The sequence below is a fragment of the Patella vulgata genome, chromosome 5, assembly GCF_932274485.2.
Source record: "Patella vulgata chromosome 5, xgPatVulg1.2, whole genome shotgun sequence".
In the NCBI taxonomy this organism is placed as follows: domain Eukaryota; kingdom Metazoa; phylum Mollusca; class Gastropoda; family Patellidae; genus Patella; species Patella vulgata.
Window position 1 is genome coordinate 21,211,561 of NC_065883.2, and position 20,993 is coordinate 21,232,553.

At 35.6% G+C, this 20,993-nt stretch overlaps 1 protein-coding gene across 1 annotated transcript; it reads right to left on the reverse strand.

Annotated features, from left to right (window-relative positions):
• Positions 1-1,641: 1,641 nt before the first annotated feature.
• On the reverse strand, positions 1,642-20,354 carry LOC126820330 (uncharacterized). The gene is made up of 23 exons (XM_056100812.1): positions 20,294-20,354; positions 19,803-19,852; positions 19,138-19,338; positions 18,260-18,447; positions 17,606-17,702; positions 16,997-17,140; positions 15,574-15,848; positions 14,725-14,835; positions 14,442-14,583; positions 13,858-14,000; positions 13,392-13,561; positions 12,711-12,842; positions 12,346-12,516; positions 11,431-11,527; positions 10,814-10,996; positions 10,109-10,248; positions 8,831-9,049; positions 7,934-8,186; positions 6,816-6,979; positions 5,906-6,105; positions 4,947-5,104; positions 4,465-4,575; positions 1,642-4,085 (listed from the first exon to the last, which is right to left on the reverse strand). The coding sequence occupies exons 2-23, from the start codon at positions 19,834-19,836 to the stop codon at positions 3,978-3,980; spliced, it is 3,441 nt and encodes a 1,146-aa protein (XP_055956787.1). The 5' UTR covers positions 19,837-19,852; positions 20,294-20,354; the 3' UTR covers positions 1,642-3,977.
• Between the last annotated feature and the right edge of the window lie 639 nt (positions 20,355-20,993).

Consider the following 20,993-nt stretch of genomic DNA (forward strand, 5'->3'; position numbering starts at 1 on the left):
CCACCGAGGGTGATGATGTTGCAGACAGTTTGTCTATTAGTATTTTTTATTATCTTAGCGCACACGCAGGGGTCTTTGCTGTGGGTGGAAACCGGAGTACCCGGAGTAAACCCACAAGGTTGAGAAGGTGCTCCCATCTAAAAGTCACATACGCTCACACCAGGGAATCAAAACCACAATCGAAAGTCAATGTGACCGGCCAGATAGAGCTCCCACCCCATGCCCTCTCAAGGCTACTTATTGTGCCCAATTTTTGGCACAATATAACCCGATTGTTGCTGATGTGCCATTATACACCATTTCACTTATTTATGTGAAATTAATGTGTGATTATTATTAGTATACATCATAGATAAAAACACCAGGGAATGGCTGAGAAATATTATAAATCTTGGTCCTTATCAGAACTATTTGTCCAGTCTTGTTAACTATAGAGATATAGGAAGGAGGTAATGAAAGTGGTATCGCAAATAGATTGTAGATCTGGAAGACACTTTCATGCAAATCTGGTTCTGTCTTAGTGAGATTGCCTAGGGCACAGACAAGGAAATAGTGTTCAGTGGTTTAGATCAGTGTGTTCTAACCCAAGGGTGGATCTGTGGGTGGTAAAAAAATAAATCAAAATTCAGTATGAAATAACTGTCATTGGGAAACTGAATTTCGGTAGTGGATATAAGATTAATAGAAGTGGCGATCATCTTGCAGTGGGTTGATCTACCATGTGTGGCCCACGTTAGGGGTTTATGAAAGATTTATGTGACAAGTCCCAACACCTCTAATGTGGGAAATCTGAATGAAGAGAAATATTAATGTGGGGGACCCTCAGAGATATGTTCCAATAGGTTCCCTAGAAAATAATGGTGGGAACTACTGGTTTAGCAGTACACTCAAAAGGAACTAGGTCATTTCAGGACTAACAATGTACAATAATTCATCTGCACATATGGGTTGGACAGGCATGTTTCCTCCTTGTCAGTGAGAGAGAGAGAGAAATGGGGTTTAACGTCCACTCGACACAAACTAGGTCATTTCGGGACTAACATATGGTTTAACTTTATTTCAACAATTCGCTTGCGCGTAGGGGTCTTTAGCAGTGGGAGAAAACCCACGAGGTTGGACAGGCGACCCTACTCCTTGTCACGTACAACCGGGGATTCGAAACCACGCCAGTCGACTCAATGACAGACTTTATGATACAGCGCGCGCACGCTAACCATTCAGCCATCCAACCCCCCATCCTCCTTGTCAGTGGTGCAGGACGAGGGGCCAATGTATAGTTATTTGGATGGGATGGACAACTGAGGTCCTGTGTACACATTGGTGTCTGCTTCACATTTCTTGTTGGCACAACAATCCGTATCTTTTTTTTCAAATTGATCTGGGTTGTCCATGTTATTAAATACTACCAGAGTTATACCCCTTTATGATAAGTTCTAAAAACCAAGACCCACAGCAGATTTCGTCATAGGTCATGAGATGTAATTATGCCCTAACCCTATATTTACTATTAGTCTTGGCTTTTAACCTATCCTTCAGAAATATATAGTGGTCTATCATATTGAAGGCAAGAATATCATATTAAGATGTAGTGGTTGTCTATCCTATTGAAGGCAAAAATATCACATTTCATGCAACTTTCACTTGAAATTATTTTTATTATGCATTGAGATTACATCCAGTGTATAGAAAATAATATAGTATTGGCAGCATACATGTATATATTAATAATAAGGGTGCAACTATTTCTTGTACAGCTTTCAATCCATAATTGCTATCTGAACAATCCATAATTGCTATCTGAACAAATTAATAAAATCATTATTCATGTCTGGAAAAAATAGCATGAATTATGGTGACTGGCTGTTTGCTAAAGGGAATATTGTTGCCATGCATTCTTCTACTGAGGGCAAAGGTCAATATTCGTGTTCCATTAAAGCCAAACAAAACAGGTACAAAAATCTCCATATGACCTTTGACACTGTACAGCAAATTTATACCTTTTTGTCCAACTAAATATTTTTGTAGATGAACTGGAGCAGTCAAGACTACAATTTAATCTGCTTTGAATTATAACTGAGTTTGTCTCTACATGTTTTTCTCTATAACCATTTGTTAAGTCAGAAAAAGTTAATTAAATTGTGCAAGAAGCAGAGGTTTAAAACAGATGGCCAGAATCGAGTTATTATTTTGGGGGAGATGGCCTAAATTGTTCATAAATCTTTTAAAAAAAATTGTTGCACCCTATTTTAAAGCATAAAATACATTAATATAAAAAATATTCAATGGTTTTGATTATAATAAAACAGTGTAGGTTTAAATAACTGCTTGATTTAATAATTTAAAGATTTGATAGTCTAGTTGTAAAAACATTATCTTATGATAGAAAGTCATAATGTGCCCTCACTTCTTATAAATTTTACATAAATACTTCAAACAGGTTTGCACCCTGTGAAGCTTGTTTTCCATATACGCGTTTTCGCCCGTTATATGAAAACACCTGCAAATACAAGCCTAACTGTGAAAGTTAAAAGTTCCATGCATTTATTGCACTTCTGAGTAATATGAAATTCTATATTGCACTATCAGAAAAATAGTAATAGAGTGTGACAGTCCATTGGTCCGGAAATGAGATCGGACAGGTTCAGAGTTCAAATCATCTATTGTTGTAATCATTTTTGATTGCAATTAGTTGTAAATAACATTGATACCCTGTTTAAGTTATAAGAATTTGTTGTGAAAAAAAGTAACTTTCAGTTTTTGCTGTACAGAGGCGCTTATAGTTTTGAATATGAGGGTACCTGTACATCACATATAATTTTGAGTGAGGATAGAACTGAAAGTCACTAACTTGAGATTAATTCTATTTTTTACAACAAATTTTCACAAACTAAATCCAGCTCTGTAAATATCAGACCTAAGAAAAGCTTTTCTTTATACCAAGAAGTTGAAGAAAATCACATACTTGTAACATTTTGATACCATATTTACAAGCAATAATCACAACAATTTTGTAAATTTTGATTTACGGAGTAAAAGTTATCATAAAAAAAATATCACAGATAATAAATAAATAATTTACTTGACATATAGGTGTTTTCAATAATTAATTCATTTGTAAAAAATCATAATTTTCACAGCTTTCTTTGGTGTATAATCGTCGTTTTAAAAAATATCTAAATATTCCATGCTGTTAAAATATAGCCAATTTAACAAATTCAATAATTTTAGGAGTTATGAGAATACATGTACAAAAATATGAAAGAAATAAAAAAATATCACAGCTTAAATTAAAATCAATAACAATATATATATATACGAAAACAAATTTTAACCCCAAACCTTGAACATACACGTACTGTACTTTAAATCATTAAATCATTTTGTCAACAAACTATCAAAAAATATCATTAAGAATTCATTAAATCGTCATATTATTAAAATGTCTCATTAACAATTCATTAAAAAATCTCATTAACAATGCATTAAAACATCTCATTAACAATTCATTAAAATGTCTCATTAACAATTTTTTGAATAGTCTCTTCAAGAATGTATTAAATCGTCTCATTAGTAGATGATTAAATCGTCTCATTAGCAGATGATTAAATTGTCTCATTAGCAGATTTTTAAATCGTCTCATTAGCAGATTACTAAATTGTCTCATTAAAAGATTATTAGATCATCTCATTAACAATTCATTAAATCACTTTATTAAAAGATTATTAAATCGTCTCATTAACAATCAAAGAATTCTGCTTTCTGTTGATATGTCACAAAAACTGCTCTCTTTAATAAAACATAGAAGATAAGAACTTATTTCTTTACATAATAACTTCATTAACAGTAACAGACAAACAGTCAATTAAGAAAGACAAATGAGAGCCAGCAGCCATTTTGATTTGGAAAACATTTTGATTAATAAAGCACTTATCATTAAATACTGTTGGTGAAATTACTTAAAAAGTGCCTAGAATACCTCACACTGTTTTTTTCATGTCGATACTGTCACTCGATTGTGAACTGGGTGTAGGACTAACACCTGGTGTAAAACCTGCTCTAGTCACTACAGTCTGGCGTCCTTTTATCTGTTAAAAAATTCAAAATTACATTTATTAGTCAAATAATGACTGAAGCTAATGATAATTATTTCACATAGATTATATGTCCATTGTACCTTTTTTGAATCCAAATTCAACATTCTCAGCCATTATATGCAGGCGGGATGGATGGCCGAATGGTTAGCATGTACGCGTTGTATCATAAGGTCTGTCATTGAGTCAACTGGCGTGGTTTCGATTCCCTGGTTGTAAGTGACAAGGAGTTAGGTCGTCTGTCCAACCTCATGGGTTTTCTATGGGTCGTCCGATTTCCTCCCACTTCTAAAAAAATCACACCAGTTGACTCAATGACAGACCCTCGTCTGAAAAGAATTCAGTCAGTAATGGAGAAGAGAGAAAATTGTACCTTTGACAAACTCATTTGTGATCCCATAAGTTTCTCCAGATTTTTTGATCCGTCTTCTAGAGCTTTCTTAACATCTTTATCCATACCAGGTATGGATACATCTCCAAATACCTGTAATATACAAGTAATAAATGTTCTAATAAAATGTCTGGAATGTCTCTATTTGTAGTGAGAGTTATCTGTTCTCTACATGATCTTTTGATAGATAGGTGATGAAACATACAAACACTGCAGCAGCACCGTCATCAGCTGGTCAAAATCTGAATGTTTTGAAAGGACTTCTCATGCACACAGTGTTGCTTATATTAGCATTGGAAAGAAACAGCCAGTGAAAATCCACAAGGTTAGAACGTTGACCCTACAATTGTGGTACCGCATTCACAGACTTCAGAGGTCTTATCTACGGCACCCATCCCCCACAAGTTATAACAGAATATTGTCTATTACTATTTATAATAACATATCCAAGTTTATTTACTGACCTCTACAATAGCACCATCTGGAAGGCGTAGAAAATGGCGATATAATTCTCTCAGGCCATCTAGATGTAATGTATGTATTGAAACATGGGTGGTGATCTCTTTCTTTCCTTCTTTCTTCTCAACTCTTTCTATTCCCTGTTCATCCCAAATACTTTCTTCTACCTGGTTAAATACAAATAAAGTTTCCATTTTTAAACAATATGGTAACCGATAGCAACATAACATGGACTGATTCTTTAATTACTGACTAGTAGCTAACCAAGATGTAATCTTGTCAACAATGAGCACCAATCTTAGTGATCAGTATCTAAATGTAGTTACAACCACTAACTATTTGCGGGTGCGTAGGTTTCTTTAGCAGTGGAGGAAACAGGCAACCCGGAGAAAACCCACAAAGTTAGGCAGGTGACCCTACTCCTTGTCACTTGACTAAATTACAGACCTTTTGATCTAAAGCGCACCAAAGCCCCACTCCATGAAACAAACTTTTTAAAAATTTCCATTGATCTCTGTGTGACTATAAAACCATGCAGTATACTGTGGGAGCCACGGTGGCTCAGTGTGTAAGACGTTGGCTGGCTAACCTGGAGGTCCCGTGTTCGATCCCGGTGTAGGCAGAGAAAGTTCATCAGGATTTTCCGGCGTGGTTCCCCCGTGTCAGTGGTGCAGAACGGAGGATCTGGCAAGGGACAATATATAGTCATTCAGATCGATGGGACGAAAAACGAAGTCCCGTGTACACATTGGTGTGCCCGTAAAAGATCCCTTGGCTGATGGAATTCGATATAAGTGTAGGCCATGGCACAGCTGTCCTGGCAAAATTTCCCTCATAGCCCACTGTATGGCGTTATGCCCGGAGCAGAACAGTAGGATGTTAAATGCCATTTCTTTTCATTATTGTTTTACTGTTACTGTAGATAAATAAGGAATTATTAAATACATCAATAGGTTTTGTAAACCTACCTCATCTTCCTCCCAAATATAATCATACACCGCAATCTTTCTTCTTTCACCTTCTTCACCACGCCATTTCTCGGCTTTACGACATATATAACATAGTTCTTGATTCGACATCTCTAAATCATATGGCACAAAGAAAAAATCTTCTTCACCATGTAGCCTCCAGAATATATCCAACATTCTGCCATTGTTATGTAATCTATCAATATAATATAAAGAAAATCTATACTATCAAGACTTTGTTATAGTCAGAAAAACATGTCTGGAACGAATTCTGATATTTCAGTCTGTTACCGGTAGAGTCTATTATTTATTATATAATGGTAGCCTACTATTACATTAATAGTACCAGCATGTAATAAATAATATCCAAGACAGCAACAAATGAACTCCTTACTAAAAGCTATAAGTACATTAAATAAGTGAAGAATCTCTGATTGAATGGCAGTGATACCAATGGGGTAGAAAGAACAAGATCCTTCAAAAATCATCAGATGATAAAGGCTGGATTAAACTATTTTACTTTTTTCTGTTGCTTGGGGACTACTACCGATGGACAATTTACAAATTAGACGACATATAATCAATTTACGTTGGATGAAGATGAAAAAAAAAATACAATGAAAACTTAAAATGCAGGTTCACCTTGGTCGAATGTTTTTCAGAATTTAGCATTGACTCATCTTCAAATTATTTTCTGATTGTTTTTCCAAAGAAAAAAAAATTAAATGACATCTGCACTGATGTAAGGTGAATATTTGTAAAATTCTTAATTTTATGGTATCTAAAATGATTGACAATAAATTCTTAGCTGGTCATTTCATTTTCCAATTGTCAGGACTGGTCAATATACTTCAAATGATATGCTTTCATTTAAGATCAAGAGAAATTAATTAACCCTATATTTACCTTAAAAAGTACATATAAAGAATGGCACCAGTCAGAAGTCCAATAAAAGAATAAAGGAACAGGGTGATAAAAAGTCCTGCTAGGCCCGAACCCTGAGAACGATCAAAATGCCACCATAGTTTAGCGAAATCGGCAATTGGTTTTGTTGATTGGTCCTGGTACCTCTGTAAGTCAAATAAAAAAGGAGAATTTATTAACTGAAAATAACAAAAAGGGGATTTCAAAAGATTGTGTACTTGTTAAACCTTGTTGACATTTCCAAAATGGAATATAAGCAGACCAAAATGGCCATAAAGAGAGACAGTGGCTTGATGGGCATGGTGCTGCATCACTAACCAGGAATTACCAGGTTCAATTCCAGTGTTGGACAAGAAAGTTTCTCTGGATTTTCCAGCCTGGTTTCCTCTTGTTAGTGTTGCAGGAAAAGGAATATAGTAGTTAGGATGGGACTAAAAAATTACAAGGTCCCACATATACCATTGGCAGCATGTTAAAGATCCCATGATAGCTTGGAATATCCTTCATAGCACACCGCATGGTGTTTGCCTTTTTTCATTAGCTCGGTTGGTGCAGCTATATAAGTAGGACGTTAAAGTCAATTTCATTTCCTTAATGGTACACTATAGTAACAATGAAATGAAATGGGCTTAAATGTCCTACTGTTCTGCTCCGACTGGGCAATTGAAGACGGGCATACACCATACAGTGTGCTACAGCATACTCTTATATCGAATTCCAACTGCCATGGGATCTTTTACATGCATGCCAATGTGTAGGCTACAAGGCACCTTTTTGTCCCATCTGAATGACTAGACAGCTGTCTTTGTCAGGTCCTCCGTACTGCACCACTGTCAAGGGGAAACCTCGCAGGAAAGCCCTGATGAACTTTCGCGGCCAGCATGTGCAACGGGAGCAAACCTGTGACCTCCAGGCTAGCAAGCCAGAATCTTACTCACATAGCCACCATGGCTTTCACTAAAGTGACATATGGTGACCAGGAGTTCCACATATAACTGTGCAGTATCACTTTTGGGAGCGAACAGTGTAAACATCTGAATCTATATAAACCCAGCTTACGGCATCTCGATAAAAAAAAATATGTTTCACTATTTACTTACCAACAGACTACAGTCAACAATCAAAATTAAAAGTGGATTAAGGAAAGTCATCAAACCAAACGATAGCACAAACTTCGAAAACAGGTCTGGGAAAAGACCAAATAATTTTGGACTAATCCAAGCGAAGATAACCATTAACGTAAAGATAAGAATATTCAACATAGGTCCCAGTATCACTACACCAATCTCTTCTCTTGCTCTTAGTAGTGTAGGCTGATAGTTCAAGTCTACTGTATATGGATAGAAGTCAAATCTGTAATAAATAAACGTCTGATGGTAAGAGGCTATAAGCTAAAAATACAAATTTGGCATTGTAATATTCTTTTTGTTTTTTTTGCCAATTCTCTTTTACACACAGCAGATAATAATGTATGGGCTGTATACACTGTCTTTTCAAACAGCACACTATATCTAAGGCTACTAATTAAATTTATTGTTCTGTTTTCAAGCTTTGTCTATTACACACTGTGATAATAAATCTTTGTAGACAATAGATCAGAGGCTCTGGAACTTCTGAGTGGTGGGGGGGGGATAGGATTTACATCAAGCAATATTTTAAATTCTGGCACAGAAACGATGAAATCTGACGTTTTCGGGCCCACGTTTACCATACAGACCCCATCAACTAAGAACACTTAGATACAAGAATCGACTTGGTGCACTTTGTCATATACATATCGAACACAATTCTCGAATCCAAGGTTTCATCTCAAAGAGTGACCCAACTGAACCATCTCTGCACAAAGGCTTGTCAAGATGTATTGCTGAAATACATTTCAAAGAACAGCTCGCAAAAATGTAAAGACAGAGGGGCAATTGCCCAGTACTTTAGAGAACAGGGGGCAGTTGCTCCCATAGCCCCACCATTCCCGCGCCCTTGTAATAGATTGTACTTACTTGTTAATAGGAATCTCAATGGCATTGAGGAACAGCCACTGACCGAAATAATGAGCAAACATTCGAATAAAGAAAATGATAAGAAAAAGAAGCAGCATTCCCCAAAATTCCCTGCTACGCCATTGAGATAAACCAATCTCAGCTAAGAACTGTCGAGCTATATAGTTTAACTTTTCACGACCAGCATGAGCCAGACGTCCTTTCCCACTATATGGTAACCTGTAACAAAGAACAGAGAAGATTGTAGTCTATATCTATACTAATATTTGTAACTGTCGTTTGTCTGTCTGTCTGTCTGTTCAGGGTTGGTGGCTACACTAGGGCTGTCCCGAGGCTGACAATTGGTGTAATGGGGTACCTCTGATCGGAGAGTAACATAGGCCTATTGGCGATGGACTCCCACTTCTGGTTTTGGAGTGATGCTACTTGCGGTTCATGGTTATAACTGTGCTCCACTGTAGTCAATTGCTAGGTAATTATTATTTTGTAACCTAATTCTATAAAGGTTCATCAAATAACTCCACACTATGATTAGGAAATAATCAAACAGTAAAATTTGTGTTACAGATATAAAGTTAATTTAAGTGTGAGTATTAGTAGATCCCCCTTGATTTGTTTTTATTATGCTCTAGACTGTTTGATCGAAACAAATCTGTATTTTCTTCCTGGTCAAATTAAAAAAATAATCCCTGATGCCACACAATATGAATACAATGTATAACCCTGAACTCAAAGATGACCAATACCAACATGAAACATCTCGAATGTAAATATAGGAGGCCTGATTTGGATGTGAACCTATTACATGCACACCCTAAAATCGTATGTTTATATTGTAATGTACATATGTTTACAAACAAGGCAAAAGGTGGGGAAAGGGAATATTCCACAGAAACCCCTTACTACTGAACGTTAAACCCCTTTTATCTCCCTCTCTCCTTTCTCCCAAGATTCAAAATTCCTTCATAGCACACTGTTGGTGTATGCCCTTCTTCATTAGCTCAGTCAGTGCAAAAAAAAGAGAGAGAGAGAAACAGAGTTTAACGTCCACTCGACACAAACCAGGTCTTTTCGGGACTAACATATGGTTCAATTTTATTTCAATAATTTCCTTGAGTATAGGGGTCTTTAGCAGTGAGAGGAAACCGGAGGACCCGGAGAAAACCCGTGAGGTTGGACAGTTAAAAAAAGATGGATGTTAAACCCCATTACTTTACATTTCTCTCAAGAGACACATTCCAACTAAACTGATCATCAGAGATTTATTTTTTTACTTACTTGACAGAGAAGGTATGTTCTTCTAGTTCCTCTACATGTGTCAGTTTTTTCTTCTTCTGTCTGGGAGCTAGGACTTGCGTCTGTGGTAACATGGTGTACAGTCTCTTAAAATAACTGTCAGCGGGGTTACTACGGTAATGCTATAAACATAAACAAATACACTATATTTTATAATTTTCTATGATATAATTTAATATCTGAATATTTCACTGTTGCATCCTGGAGACTAGGCTAAATTATTTTTAAAACTAAGCAGAATTTTGTATGGACACTTACCAACAGCTAATCTATTCAAATTAAAGTAAAACATTTTCCAACTGTATACTTAAAGTCCTCCATTGGGCCAAACCAAATTATTTTTTATTCTTTGGGGTCTTGGTAAATAAATAACCCCTTGAATCTTATGAGTGATGCTTTGTTTAAATTCCATAACTTAAAACTTTGAAAGCATGCACTGATTTTTCCCACAAAATAGAAGGCCAACAGTTAACATGGGTGATAAAATGGTCAATAATCACTCATGTAACTAAGAAATGTCACCCACATCCTACATGCCCCATTTTCTGTATAGACGCAACCAATCATCATTAGAGAATCAAATTCAAGGCAGAAAGTGTATGAATTTTATGACTGATTACTTGCTGATTTTTCTTTGGATGATCAGCAGAATTCAATTCACATAGAATCTGATATTACTATCATTACCTTATAATAAACTCCTGGCAATGTTTTATGTGGTTTAAAAGTTTGTTGTCGTTTAATAGCTAGTACATCATCTGATTCATCTGTATCATCATCTGTAAACTCATCATCATGTTTCTTTAAATCTTTCTGTATAATTCTAGATACAACATTAGTACTGGTTGATCTAGCCCCAGATTTTCCTTTCTGTAAGATATAGAACTTTTCAGTCATCTTTGTTTTTAAAAAAATTGGGAGAATTAACAACGGCTGTTTATTGAATAGACTATCAAACAGTATTTTTTTTATAAACCAATGATGAAGAACTAGTAGTTAAAGCCACTGATTAACAACTATTTTTTTTATCTCTTGCAAATTATAATATACTTTTCAAACAAAGTAGGGGATATTCAGAAACAATACAAAACTGCGGAAATGCACTGCTGTTTTTATTAGAGGTAACCAGTGTATGTTAATAATATAATGTATCTTTAATCCAACTGAACCCAAGCTGGGAGATTAGGCCCTATGTACTGTTGTTTTATTTTGGTCTTGTTTTCTAAGTTACATTTTAGCCTGGATTAACTCATGAAAATTTAATGAATAATTGGGACCAATTAATAAATTTCCAATAAATTTACCGGTTTATTAAGTTTTATTTTGGAAGTTGTAGCATCTGATCTGTTGACAGTTTCACTTGTGCTGGCTTCTCCACTGTTGATACTTATACTAGATGTACTGTAATATAACATTAACTCTATTATATAACTAGATATACTGTAATTAACTCAATATAAACTCTATTATCTTTTATTTAACTAGATGTACTGTAACATAACATAAACTCTATTATATAACTAGATATACTGTAATTAACTCAATATAACTCTATTATATAACTAGATGTACTGTAATGTAAACTCTATATCTGTAATATAATATAAACCCTAGGCTATTACATAACTAGATGTACTGTAATATAATATAAACCCTAGGCTATTACATAACTAGATGTACTGTAATATAATATAAACCCTATTACATAACTAGATGTACTGTAATATAATATAAACCCTATTATATAACTAGATGTACTGTAATATAACACAAACTCTGTTATATAAATAGATGTAATATATAATATAATATAATATAAACTCTATTAACTACACTCAAATAACCTTTGTGACAAAACCATAATTCATAATTGCCATAGGTAAAGATGTGTGATGTATCAATTCTGGTAAGGATAAACTTCTTATGCTCAAAACTTGACACTATTTGTAAAGGCTGTTGTCCACTAAGCACATTTTGCAAGACAGCTTCAAGTCAGTGTACTGAGTGTAGGTCATTTTACCATCCTTTAATGTCTAATCTGTTCTCAACAGTTGCTTAGTGTGTAATGAACAATATCAGTGCACTAATTTAATTCTAGTTTTTCTACATAAAACTTTTATCAGCCTTGAAGCAGTTTGTGATTCAGTGGCTGTTCTGTTATAGTTATAGACTTGCAAAGTCAAGTCACTGAAGAATAAAAGTTGAAGAATAAAACTAACCTAGGACCATGCAAACTGTCTGTACCGGTACTGAGATCAGACACTGATCCAGGAACAGGATCCTCTCCATCCCGGTTCTCGTCCCACCCTGTTTTAATTCTATCAGGATAACTGGTTAAACTTGAAGTAAACTGTAATTCTACTTCATATTCATTCTGACCAGCTAAATATCTGTAACAAAACATTATAATAAAACAAATATTCATTTAATGAATTCTAACAAAATTATCATTTCTTTGTTTAGTGCTAAGAATGTTGATGTACCTTACAATAAGACAGATTTTGAACTCTAAGCTATCCGAAGCAGGTCTCATTCATTAAAATGTAACTCAAACAACTATCTTCCATAAAAGATGAAAACTAACCTGGGTAATTTGAGTACTTCAAAATAAAGATTAGACATCCAGTGATCAATATCTGAAGCCATTAATTCTTCCAATTTTTCATGTTTATCAATATCAGGATCCATTTCTCCTCTTAACATGCTGCACTTATACCTTTAAGAAATATAAAGAGAATCTCTTGTTAATTCATATCATAAAGAGAGAGAGAGAAATGGGGTTTAACATCCACTCGACACATGCTAGGTCATTTCGGGATTAATATATGGTTCAATTTTATTTACATAATTCAAATGGGTGTAGGGGTCTTTAGCAGTGGGGGAAACCAAAGGACCCAGGGAAAACCCACGATGTTAGACAGGTGACCCTACTCCTTGTCACGGACAACGGCGAACTGAAATAGTTACTACCGTTCTATGGTTACTACCACATGTTTAATGCAAAGGGAGAATTCTGCCAAGACAGCAACAGTACATCCAACTTCAATTCGTAGGGGATCTTTGGTGCATCAGTAATTTGTACACCAGGCTATAACACTTTCCTGCAACTTATCTAGAACAGTGGGAAACAATGTAAAAAAAATCATGAACTTTTGATAATACTTTAATACTTTTTACTTGACAAATTTCTTTTGGCGCCCATCTCTCAAAATTAATTTGTTAAAAATGAACAGAAACCTTTGATGTTATTCATAATTTTACTCACTTTCCTTCAATGACATCAAAACTACCATCACATACAGGAAAACATCCCCACGATATGACACGATCTGTTGGTACGACTGATCCTCGTAATAAAAACAGTTCAAACACTAACATCATACCAGGTCGTAAAGAAGCTTTAGCTGGTAAAACTGTAAACAAACTTTGATCAATCTGTCAAAATAAACAAAGAAGATCAAAAAATTTGAATTTAAACATTACACATTTGACATAAACTAAGTACAGTGTACCCTGCTTTTATTTAAAAGGGTCTTTTTTATGTATTTTCCGTTTGGACGATTTTTTCATAATCCTAATACAAATCTGACTTGAGAAACCAGTTAAATTGATCAAAATATTTTCTATCTAGTAATCATGAAGAAAATCTAAAAAATTGTGATATTGGATCAATTTACCTTTAAATAAAATAAAATGAAATGCGATGAAATATGGTTTAAAGAAAAACATACCTTTAACTCTGTGTTGTGAAAGTTTCCTTCATGAAACATTGGTAATGTTGCCCCACCCCATTTCTGACCTTTCAACTTTGACCAGCGCATAGTATGACCCCCAAGTCTGTTATATATTGACACCATCATAACATATCTTCCCGCTTAAAAAACATAAACAACCAAATGTATACAAAACATTGTCTTAGGATCAACAGAACTATAATTTTTACTGTAAGTTCATGAAGCTAAGATCTTTTGTACATTTTATTCCTTTACTGTTTGTTCTGTCTGTATTTTATTGTGCAATTTTAAGACATCGTTTTTTGATCATTCATTAATCCTCAGAAACCTTGTATAATTATTGTCAGATGAACCCTGAGTTATTTCCCTTTAGTCTTCAAGCAATCGTGTCTACTGGTTATGAAATTTTGTCCTCTGGGACTTTCTACGGTCTAAATTTTTCTCGAAGAACTTCTAGAAATGCAACACCAACATATCACGTATTTTTAGATGGTTGGGGCAGGAGTGATGTGTCCAAAAAGTGCCGGTCAATGCTAAGTTTTGTAACATTTATCAAAAATTCTGATTTTTGGTGTATTTACCTGGTAATTTATCTTTAACACCACGTAAACATTTTAAATTTATCTGTATTGGCTGTGGAGTTCTGTTCCAATCAACTTTCCACCTTCGACCTTTTGACCCTCCATAATGACCATCTTCTAACATCAAATCACCATATAAAGTCTGAAACAATTAAAAACAAATAATATGAAATTTCTGAAATAAATTATCAAATAACAAAAAAGTATTTTCACTTCATACTTTTGCATTTCATGGTAAAAGTAAAAAATAACGTTACAAAGTTGATTGATTATCTGATCTTACCTTGACCTCTCCTTTGCGTTTTTCCAATGTTCCAATCAGCTGACTTTCTGCTCTACGGAAAGCCTTGTGTATATGATCTAACATTAACTTCTCACGTTGTCTCAATAATTCCTATAGAAAACAAATATTTTATAAAATTTATTTTAAAACCACTTAGATAATAGTTAAGATTGGTCAAATTCTATCTGCCCCATTGCCACCCTCATGATTTTAAAAAAAAAATTACTGCCTTCAAATTATAGTTTTATATTTTCCGAAATTTTATTTCAAAAGTCCATAAATGTATGCAAGTTTTTCATAATACATATATTGCAATACTATCTGGTGGTATTGCAATATGTTTGCAACACAATTCTGGCTGCAACACATGTACGTAATGCTTTTCTTGGACTAAGATATTGTTATTTCTATGATCAGAAGAAGAAAATGAAATGAAATGAAATGGGGTTTAACGTCCTACTGTTCTGCTTCTACTGGGTTAATGAAGACGGGCATATGCCATGCAGTGTTTTATTAGGAAAATTTTGCCTGGACAGCTGCGCTACGGTCTCCTCTTTATTTTGAATTCCAACTGTCAATGGTTCTTTTACGTGCACGCCAATGTGTACACAGGACCTTGGTTTTTCATCCCATCCAAATAACTATACGTTGACCCTTGCCAGGCCATCCATCCTACATCACTGACAAGGGGGAAAACCACGTCTGAAAATCCTGATGAACATTCTCAGCCATCATAGGGCTTAAACACGGGACCACCAGGTCAGCGGGCCAACATCCTACTCACTGAGCCACTGTGGCTCCCGAAGAATATGACTACCGTACATCCAGACAGCATGATATTTAACTCACCTCACGTCTAGCTATATCAGCTCTTTTATCTTTAACAAACTTGGCTGTTCGTGTTTTTGCTTCTTCCTCACGATGTAATAAATGTTCTTCTCTTTGTCGTGCTAACAACGACTCTTGTTCTAAATATAGAACATGTTCATCTCTCAGTCTCCTTTCCTCCTCCTGGATTTCCTCCAATGGAATCTTTCCTAACATCACCACGTCATCTTTTACTCCAGTATCAAAGCGAGATACATATTGTTTTAGCTCGTCATCTTCAATCTGTAGACGTAACTCTAAAAATACAAATGGCTACACTGTTTATACCAAACCAACAATATGTATGGTTTAGTGGTCGAGAGTGAGACATTAAGTAATATATTGACACTGTTTCAATATACTACATAATGTCTTTAGCTCGAGACCATTAAACAACTTAAAATACAGACACTATCCCGCACGTGCTTTTCAATGAAATGCATCATGTGAGTCCAATATTTCATCTAGTATCGATAATGTACGATTGGCAAGTTGCCCATACATCCATGACGTCACATCTTTATTTTAAGTATAGAAAAAGCTTATATTCATGCCAATTTGGTACATTCTTTCAATATCAAGCATAAGTTGCCAGGTATCAAAACACAAGCTCATCAGCAACTCAATTGAATACGTCCTTTTAATAGGATGAATAGACATCCAATATACATTTTTTCAGAAAGATAGGTTAGTAATTGCAGCCTTTAAGTTTTAACAAGATTTAATAATAAAGGTACATTACTCTGGTAGTGATTATCTAAAAATATTGAAAATCAAGACTTCTTCGTTTCAATGAGATAAACAACCTATATCAATTTCAAAAAGATATATGGATTATTGCAGCTTCTATTGTACTAACAAGAAATATGAGCAAGAGTTGTACAGACAGAGGTGACAGCAGTATGACAATTTTAAATGAAATGAAATGGGGTTTAACGTCCTACTGTTCTGCTCCGACTGTGCTATGAAGACGGACAGCAGCACTATGGCCTGATCTTATATCGAATTCAAACCGACAAGGTTTTTTTTTATGTGCACGCCAATGTGTCACGGGACCTCAGTTTTTCATCCCATCCAAACGACTATACGTTGCCTAATGCCAGGACCTTCGTCCTGCACCACTGTATGTACACGGGGCCTCGGTTTCGTTCCATCCGTAAGACTATACGTTGTTCCTTGCCAGGCCTTCTGCCCTGCATCACTGACAAGGGGGAACCACGCCGGAAAATCCCGATGAACTTTCTCGGTCAATGCAGGGATCGAACGGAGGACCTCCAGGTTAGCGAGCCAGTGTCTTACTCATTGAGCCACTGTGGCTCCCAACAGTTTTAAAATGCAGGAGTATAAAAACTAACATTCAATCACAATCAGTAAATTGCATACGATTTGCACAAATTCAACCTACCTGATATTCTTGTATAATTTGGGATGTGCTCGGGTATTGCAAATAAAGATGGTGGATTCTTTTTCGTCACAAGTTCACCATCACCTTCTTCTAATGTAGCCAATAAATTATACAGATCTGGTAGGTCAGTTTGAGGTGGCGGTTCTGAAAACAAAAATAAGTCCCAAAGTCAAATATTATTCAATCTGTGATATCTTTTTGTTATAAATTGAAGAATAACAATTTACAACTTACAATATCAATGAAAATCATAATCAAATATCATATAATATCAATGAGCCTCAGATGAATGAGACATGGAATGTTCTGCACCGACTGGGCTAGTGAAGATGGGTATACGCCATACAGCGGCGTTCTGTGAGGGATATTTTGCCCGGGGAGCAGCACTGCGCCCTACTCTTATATCGAATTCAAACTTTGAAGGGTTCTTTTATGTGCGCACACCAATGCGTACACAGGACTTCGGGTTTTTTTCGTCCCTGCTGAATGACTATACGTTTGTCCCTTGCCAGGCCCTGTTGTCCTGCATCACTGATAAAAGGGAACCACGTCATAAAATCTCGATGAACTTTCTCGTTCAAAGATGAAAGAGAGGTGAAAGATTTTTACCGTAAATAAAATCAGATGGTAGATCATCTTCGTTGACTTGTAAACCGTAATCTTCTGGGTTGATGTTAGAAAAATCTATTGATTCTGTTTCTATTGTCTGTAATTATACAATAAAATATCATACAACATTGTGGATAAAATACATAACACACAGAAATTGATCACCGTTATAGGATGCTACAGATTTAGGCTGACGTGAGTACATATTGTCTGGGCGACCTTCGGATGTAGACTGTAGTTGCGACTATAGTCTGAACTATCCCGACTGTGCTCTATCATATGGTATGGCTGGTCACAACCACAGGTTGAACTATAGTGCGAAAATCCGTGCAACCGAAGGTCACCCTGATGTCTAACTGCATAACCAAAGATTGGCTTGTCATTTCATGAGACATGTCAAGTCCAGGTATATTAAAACAAGGGTGGGATTGATCAAGAGATCGAACACGAGTGCTTTAGATCACAAGGTTTCGATCCCACGCTTGTAAGTTGCCTGCCTAATGGTGGATTTAATCCAGGTTCTCTGATTACTGCCCACTGCTAATTATTGAAATAAAATTGTACCATATGTTAGTGTTAGTTAGAAAATGACATAGTTTGTTTTGAGAGGACATTGAACACAATTTTTCTCTGTCCCAAATATAAAATACATACCTCTGTTGTTTTAATTGTTTCTTGTGTTTCTATTTGTGGTATATCTATATTGGTTTCCTCACGGATTGGTTTAATCATATCCTCTGTATTTTCAGCTTGTAGAGTTGTGTCTTTCTTCTCCCCTGCTTCCCCTGCCTCCTCCTCAAGATCCACAGTTACAGATGGTCCATCCATATCTAATCTGGTTTCTGGAGAAACAGAAGAAAATAACCCAAAATATTCCAATAGACTATAAAGGGACAACATTCCGGTACGATGAATTGAGAGGTTGTGAATGGGGGGGGGGGTGTGTTTCACCAGTCAACTTGCATGCAAAGATTGGTTACAATTAATAAAGGTGCTTCCCCAGATAAATAAATCTGGTTAATTTAGTGAGAGCAACTCTAGCAAGCCCTTCTCTCAATCCTGTGATACTATCCGTATGGGTTTGATCTTGAGTCCCATGCACAAACCCAATCTGTTTCACAGAGATCTTCTAATATCTCTGTAACAGATGACTGTTTCGATACGTGACGTAACATCACACAGCGTCAATCATTGGCTCAATAGCGCGTGCATTGTTTACATAAGACGTTACTGATTCAGGGCTAAATGGTGAATTTTACTTATCTTAATACACATTTACACTAAATAGGAAATGATTTTTACCTACAAATAATTCAAGCCTCTTTATTTATTTTTCTAATAAATGAAAAAAATGTTTTAGAATTTAATTTGACGGAAGAAAAATGTTAATATTTGGGACTCATTAAGTTGCATCGATGTCATCCTTATCAGTGATTGTAGCGGCCTAGCGAAAATTCACTGCTGATCAGTGTGGCACAAACCATGTCATTTCAGGACTAACGTATGGTACAATCCTATTTCAAACACCTTACCTTGAGTTGGTGATGAAGTCACTGATGAAGTCACTGATGAAGTCAGTGATGAAGATGTGGCTTGTGTTGGGGGTGGTGATGAAGTTGTTGCTTCTTGTGGTGGGGGTGATGAAGAAGATGCTCCTTGTTGTGTCTCAGTTTCATCGTCAGGTTTATCAACAACAGCAGGTTTCTCTTTATTAACAGAAGTTTTTCTTTTTACTGAAATTATTGTATAAGTTTATCAAAACAAACTGGGTGAAAAAAGTATAAGTTTATTCTGATATATAACATTACTACTATTCCAACAAAGATAATTTGATGATGACAATAACATAAATTATATTCTGTGATCAACTTTTCTTAAGAGAGAGAGAAATGGGATTTAACGTCCACTCAACACAAACTAGGTCATTTCAGGACTAACATATGGGAGGAAACCGGAAGACCCAGAGAAAACTCACGAGGTTGGACAGGCGACCCTACTCCTTGTTATGTACAACCGGGGAATCGAAACCACGGCAGTTGACTCAATGGCAGACCTTATGATACAGCACGCGCGTACTAACCATTCGGCCATCCATCCCCCCCCCCCCAAACACACACACACGCACACCACCGAGAAATTAAAATAAATAAAGATAAAATAATTAAATTCTTAAAAAGCTATAAAATTAACAGCTCACCTTTACCCTTTCCTTTCTTTCCTTGTTTTTCCATTATTGTTGTACAGTGTCTACAAGAATAAACAAAGGATATTTAGGACTGGTCACATGTATGTTGCAGGCATCTTATTTTAGATGTGGCACAAATCATGTAAAATAGAACTTTTCGTCGATTTTATGTTTTCCGCATATATTTATTAGTCTCAAAAAGGGTAAAAACTAATCAGTGTTTTGTTCACCAGTAAATAATTTTATACACTGAATTGAATTGTTGACATTTGGTCTATGTGTCGTGAACCATTCAGTGTATAAATTTACTGTCAAACAAAACACCCGAGCACACAGAAGCCTATAAATAATTTCAATGGTGTAGTTTCTAATTCTATTAGGCTATTTTAGTTTTATCTCATGATTACGGGGTTTTTTTTCGGTTTATTTTTTAGAATCTGGCGACGACAAGTGCAGGCTACCTTGCATTAAATGAAATAAAATCACATAGGGTTAACTATTACCTTTAATACGTCCTAAAATTCAATTTAAATCCCGTTATGTTTTGAGTGGGTTTGTTATCTGTGTTTACGGTTCACTTGCCGTTAAACAAGCACCTGCTTGTTGTGGTCGCCATTTAAAATGTTTCCCTAGTAACGATGACGTGTGAATTATAAAGGATAACTCTCATTTACCGTTACACGAAAGAGGTATCAGACTAGTTAGTAATAATTCGCGGGGAGGGGTGGTGGGTACTAAATAAAATAAATATTACCGATATGTTAGGCCTATCGCGTGGCATAAATGTGTTACTTTTGATAGTTTGACTTTGGACATCGCAATATAACGGAGTAAAACCGTTTTCTATAGTGCTGTTATCCCATTCTTCTGGCGATTTATTGGATTATAAATAATAGACTATAATGTGAATTTAGATGTTATTAAAAAAAACAAACTAATTTGCCCGAAGAACTAGTCGTTGGAATGGAATCGGGGAGCATTATTCAAGAGCTATAGGCCCTATACCTGCCTTTCTTTAAGTCTTAAATGAAGTAATTTTTCTGAAATTTTCAACAAATTCCCTTTTCGTTACACATCTTTTAACCATTATAATGAAAACTGCCAGCTCTTTGTCTAAATCTTACATAATGCATGTTAGAATTTATCTGGCTGTCGCCTGCAATTTGAACGGTGTTCGCTCAATTACCGCATTGGCCGAGAAAG